Source organism: Nerophis ophidion, linkage group LG02 (genome assembly GCF_033978795.1).
Source record: "Nerophis ophidion isolate RoL-2023_Sa linkage group LG02, RoL_Noph_v1.0, whole genome shotgun sequence".
Classification (NCBI taxonomy): Eukaryota; Metazoa; Chordata; class Actinopteri; order Syngnathiformes; family Syngnathidae; genus Nerophis; species Nerophis ophidion.
Genome location: NC_084612.1, coordinates 74,739,790 through 74,745,927, shown reverse-complemented (window position 1 = coordinate 74,745,927; position 6,138 = coordinate 74,739,790). Strand labels below are relative to the sequence as shown.

Here is a 6,138-nt window from a genome sequence, read left to right as displayed (position 1 = left end):
GCGATCGTTATCAGGAAATAATACGTCCACGAGAGTTCATATTATACAGCCCTTCAATTGGAAAAAAAAGACAACGTTTTGTACTTCGTGGGGAAGTTGGTACATTGCGCTTCTGTTACCTGGTTGTTGTTGTCAAGGTGGAACTGGACCTGGTAGTCACTGCCCAGCAGAGTGCTCTTTAGTATGCCGTTGAACAGTCGGTCTGGGAAGAGCAGCTCTTTGAGAATCAGGTGGTATTTGAACACGTCAGAGTCCTGGAAATTCACAGATCAATCAGCCTGTTATGTCTCTTTTGCCCACTTTGAGTTGAAGTCAGAATCCGGTTTTAAATGAGCCAAGTCGTACTGAGAAACGCAACCAAAGAATGTGGGTGAAGAACTGTTCAGTATGTGTGGAGATAGCATTTCTGTAGCGTGAGGGTGTCGCTAGCCCCGTGACCAACCCTCCTCATTCCCTTGAAGGAGTCCCGGGCTTGGGACTGGCATAGCTGAACGATGCCCTAAGGCAGACCTGGGCAAATTAAGCCCTTTATGCTTTTCAATCTGGCCCGCCAGACATTACCAAATAATTTTCCTAGATCTTTAAAAATGGAAACTGTAGCCACCATTATGTTGTGCAGTGATAGAATAGAATAGAATAGAATGAACTTTATTGTCATTATATTTGCATATAACGAGATTAAAGACTCCAACTTAAGGTGCGGTAGTGGGAACAAATATGGGGTGAAATAAATGACATAAGAGGTAATAAAGGAAAAACTAACAATTGAAATAAACAGACTGCTATCCAATAAAAATAATAAGCAATTCTGTACAATATACAAACACTATAGAAGTACAAAATACAAATACTGTACAATATATTATATATTTGTCTGATCTTGAATGGGATTGTGCTGAAAATTGTAATTTTCCTGAAGGAACTCTCCTGACGGAATAAATAAAGTACTATCTAATCTAATCTAATCTAATCTATCTAACAATCAGTGACGGACGTATTGCACTGGAAGGGTAGTATTGCACAGTAGGGTATTAGGGCATTATATTGTATAGGAGTGAATTATTATTATTATAAGTTAGAGTTCAACATGGTGACAGCTCTGGGAAAGAAGCTGTCTCTGAGCCTGTTTGTTCTGGCTCTGATGCACCTGTGGCGCCTGCCTGATGGTAGCGAGTCGAACAGGTGGGAGCCAGGGTGTGTGCTGTCCTTGGTAATGTTTTTTGCTTTCTTGAGGCAACGGGAGTTGTGTAAGTCCTTCAGGGAGGGCAGGGGACAGCCGATGATTTTTTTGTGCCGACTTTATGACCCTCTGGATCGCCTGTTTGCCTGCTTCAGTGCAGCTGGCGTACCACACTGTTATGCAGTACGTCAGCAGGCTCTCGACAGCCGAGCGATAGAAGGTCACCATCAGCTGCCTCTCCAGTCTGTTCTTCCTCGGCACCCTCAGGAAATGGAGTCTCTGCTGGGCCTTCCGGATGACCGCAGTTGTATTTTGGGTCCAGGACAGGTCAGCAGATATGAGGGTGCCGATGTTTTCACATGACCGTAATTCTTGAACTATACAAAGTATTTCAATGGTTGGAATCTGCACTTTTGCATGCTATACTAGTTACTACGTTAATCTAATTAGTAACTATGGTCATCTAAGTCACAGCAGCTCAGATGAGGCACCGAGCAGTGTGGGTGGGGAGCGTTTCCAGAGCGGCCAATCTGAAATGTGGGTGTCAGGGAATAGACGCGGAAGGAGATTTTTACAAAAAAGTTTTAAAGCTTAGTGATACATCAGATTTTAGTTTTTTGGTTTTTTTGTACTCTTCGCGTTCATATTTCGCTGTTTGTTGCATTTTTGTTGTTTCGCATGATAGTAAAACATGTCGACCAAGAGGGTGTGTGACGTTCATGTGTTGTCAATATTCAGTGTTTTATCTTTCATAGTTGATATTGTATATCCCACATTCTTTATTTTCATGTACATTTTGAGTGTCTCATTCAGTAAAAAAGAAGACTAAAATTCCATTACGTTTTTTAAGGCGCTCTGTCATAACATTTTTAGCATTCAATTAGACATTATTGTAAGATTTTGTATTAGTGTTCTTAAAAATAGATATACCGGCCCCCAGACACTATTTTTCTCTCTAAATTTGGCCCCCGAGTCAAAATAATTGCCCAGGCCTGCCCTGAGGTCTAAGGCAGGGGTCGGCAACCCAAAATGTTGAAATAGCCATATTGGACCACAAATACAAAAAAGTAATCGGTCTGGAACTGCAAAAACAATAAAAAGACTTAAGTGTTATAATGATGGCAACACATGATGTAAGTGTCTAAATAGCTATATTAGCCTACTATCAAAATGACTTTAAAAGTCTTATATAAGTGTTATAATGGTGGCAACACATGATGTAAGTGTCTATATTAGCAGAGGTGTGGACTCGAGTCATGAATTTGATGACTTTAGACTCGACTTGACAAAATGTAAAGAGACTTGCAACTCGACTTGTGACTTCACTTGGACATGAGTCTTTTGACTTGACAAGACTGGCTACTTTCCCCTAAACCCAAAGAATAAAAAGTTATTTAGGAGCGCTCCGTATCTTTCATTGTGTACGTGTGTGTCTTGTCAGCGTGTGTGCTCTCAGTACAATAGCCAATCAAATTAGATCCACGTTGTTTTCATCTCACAGCATTCATCCAATGCCAATGCTGCGTCTACTTATAAGATGTCTATGGTTATAACGTCACTGCAAACACGGCAATCTGTTGCAACCACTGCAGTTTGCTACCTTATTCATACTTTTTGTTAAGTGATTTTTTTAAGCAGGGTTGCATGAGGTACCTACACATAATGTTATGTTAGTCAATGTATCACACACACTAACGTAATTACGTTAGACGGCGGTCAAGATCCCCGCGTATTTTAGCCACCTACAAAAAGACAAACATAGTCCAATAAAGGACAGTTAAAATGTATACTATATTAAGAATATGTGTACGTATTGCATAGGGTCCTGACATTTAAAAAGTACAACTCTGTTCATTGTTATGTTCATGTATTAGTTATGTTTTTCAACACATGACGTGAGTGTTGATATTAGCTATATTAGCCTAATATCAAAATGACTATGTGTCGCAGGCTGACGCAAATCTTCGTTGACAGAATTGCTGTAGTGTAATATTTTTTCTACACATTTTTAAAACATTGGAGAACATTAGTAAAACTTCTCAGAGGGTGAGATAACTCCTGGAAATGACAGTCCTAGATTGGCCAAAGGTATAGATGTGTGTGTCCAAGTTAAAGGAAACATCTTCTAATGGATTTATTACAATCTTTGCAAGCTGGGTAAAGTTTGTTGTGGTCTGGAACAACATGGCACACATACACCTATCAGAAATGCAGCCAATACTACGTTGGTACAACACAAAATATATTTTTCACCCCGTTTTTTTTTTTTTAAAAGCTCCATGGAGCCACCAGGGCGCCGTTAAAGAGCCGCATGTGGCTCTCGAGCCGCAGGTTGCTGACCACCGGTCTACGGTAAGATGTAGTTAGAGACCTACCAGTTGGGTGGAGTTAGTCTCGCGCAGGTGCTGGCGGATGGCCTCGTCCGTGGGCAGCAGCAGGGTAAAGTCCGTCATGTTGACATCCTCGGACAGGTTGTACATCTGTGAGCGAGGTGGGCATTGAGTAAAGTGGAGATGGCCGCCCTGCGACTGGCATGCATCGGGAGGCTTCTCTTACAAGAGCGTACTCTCGGAACAGACTGAAGCCGGGGGAGGAGTTCAGGAAGGCCATGAGACTGGGAGGCTCGGGTGGGAGGTCCGAAAGCGAAGGCAGCAGAATCTGGAAAGGGAAAAAAAACTCTACTGGATCAGTTATCAGTCAGTGTTAACCGCACAAAACAGAACGATGGATACAACCATAGGGCCCGAGCACCCACGTGGGACTGATGGCAACGTTCAATCTTTAAATGAATTTATGAAAATCAATATTGTTGTTGTTAATTTCATGGCGAGTTTGTTTCGTTTTACATAATAAAAGAGTCACAAATCATATAGTCCAGGGGTGCCCACACTTTTACTGCAGGCGAGCTACTTTTCAATTGACCAACTCGAGGGGATCTACCTCATTTATATATATCATTTATATTTATTTATTTATGAAAGAAACATTTTTGTAAACAAGTTAAATGTGTTTAATGATAATACAAGCATGTGTAACACATATAGATGTCTTTCTTTCACAAAGACAAGAATATAAGTTGGTGTATTACCTGATTCTGATGACTTGCATTGATTGGAATCAGACAGTAATGATGATAACGCCCACATTTTCAAATGGAGGAGAAAAAAAGTTGTCCTTTCTGTACAATACCACATGAAAGTGGTTGGTTTTTGGCATCTAATTCATCCAGCTTCCATACACTTTACAAGAAAAACATTGGCGGCAAATTCCGTAGCTTGCTTGATTGACATTCACGGCACCCGAGGGTCTTGTGAGATGACGCTGGCTGCTGCCAGTTCATTATTATGAAAAAAAGACAGAGAGGAAGGCGAGAAACACTTTTTATTTCAACAGACTCTCGCGCCGTCCCTTACGTCAAAACTCTAAAGGCCGACTGCACATTTCCTATCTTCACAATAAAAGCCCTGCTTCATGCCGCCTGCGCTAACAAAATAAGAGTCTCGGAAAGCTGGCGTGCACAAGTGATGTGCACGCCAGCTTTCTGAGGGATCGCTTGTGCACGCCAGTTTTCCGAGACTCTGTATTTAGTTAGCGCAGGCAGCATGAAGCAGGGCTTTTATTGTGAAGATAGGAAATGTGCAGTCGGCCTTTAGAGTTTTGACGGAAGCGACGGCGCGAGAGTCTGTTGAAATAAAAAGTGTTTCTCGCCTTCCTCTCGGTCAAATTTTCATAATAATGATCTTGCAGCAGCCAGCGTCATCTCACAAGACCCTCCGGTACCGTGAATGTCATTTAAGTGACGTCTTGGTGAAGATTGATGATCACTAATTTTTAGGTCTATTTTTTTTAAAAGCCTGGCTGGAGATCGACTGACACACTCCCCGCGGTTGACTGGTAGCTCGCGATCGATGTAATGGGCACCCCTGATATAGTCTATAATTCACAATGTCTAAACAATATTACATTGTGCTCGGTAATGAACTTATGACACAATTATCTCGACTCTGAACACATTATTTTGTATTTCTATAGTGTTTTGTATATTGTACAGGATTGCTTATTATTCTTATTGGATAGTAGTCTGTTTATTTCAATTGTTAGTTTTTCCTTTATATTTATTTATGTTACACCGTTCCCAACTTATTTGTCACGTGTTGCTGGCATCAAATTCTAAAGTTAATGTATATTTGCGGAAAAAAAAATTGTTATCAGTTTGAACATCAAATATCATGTTAGACCCGCTCGACATCCATTGCTTTCGGTCCCCTAGAGGGGGGTGTGAGTTTTCCTTGTCCTTATGTGGGCCTACCGAGGATGTGGTAGTGGTTTGTGTTGTGGTTTGTGCAGCCCTTTGAGACACTAGTGATTTAGGGCTATATAAATGAACATTGTAGCATATTCAAATGAATATGGGTTGAAAAGGATTTGCAAATCATTGTATTCCGTTTATATTTACAGTGGGGCAAAAAAGTATTTAGTCAGCCACTTATTGTGCAAGTTCACCCACTTAAAATGATGACAGAGGTCTGTAATTTTCATCATAGGTACACTTCAACTGTGAGAGACAGAATGTGAAAAGAAATTCCAGGGATTCACATTGTAGTAATTTTAAAGAATTTATTTGTAAATTATGGTGGAAAATAAGTATTTGGTCAACCATTCAAAGCTCTCATTGATGGAAGGAGGTTTTGTCTCAAAATCTCACGATACATGGCCCCATTCATTCTTTCCTTAAAGGGGAACATTATCAATCGTCCTGTCCCCTTAGAACAGGGGTAGGGAACCTATGGCTCTCGAGCCAGATGTGGCTCTTTTTATGACTGCATTTGGCTCTTAGTTAAATGTTAGCTGACATTGCTTAACACAATAAGTAATGAATAATTCCGCTGGTAGCCATAGTGTTAAAAATAACTTTCAAATAATAAAATATTGTCATGCATTTTAATCCATCCATCCGT

At 40.6% G+C, this 6,138-nt stretch overlaps 1 protein-coding gene across 1 annotated transcript in view; it reads right to left on the bottom strand.

Annotated features, from left to right (window-relative positions):
* Nucleotides 1-6,138, bottom strand: part of stab1 (stabilin 1) — a 132,499-nt gene that overhangs the window by 61,179 nt on the left and 65,182 nt on the right. Inside the window, exons 32-34 of the mRNA XM_061890936.1 lie at nucleotides 3,737-3,838; nucleotides 3,556-3,660; nucleotides 120-254 (exon numbers count right to left, since the gene is read on the bottom strand). Of these exons, the coding sequence (XP_061746920.1) occupies nucleotides 120-254; nucleotides 3,556-3,660; nucleotides 3,737-3,838 (342 nt within the window). The remainder of the gene's footprint in view (nucleotides 1-119; nucleotides 255-3,555; nucleotides 3,661-3,736; nucleotides 3,839-6,138) is intronic.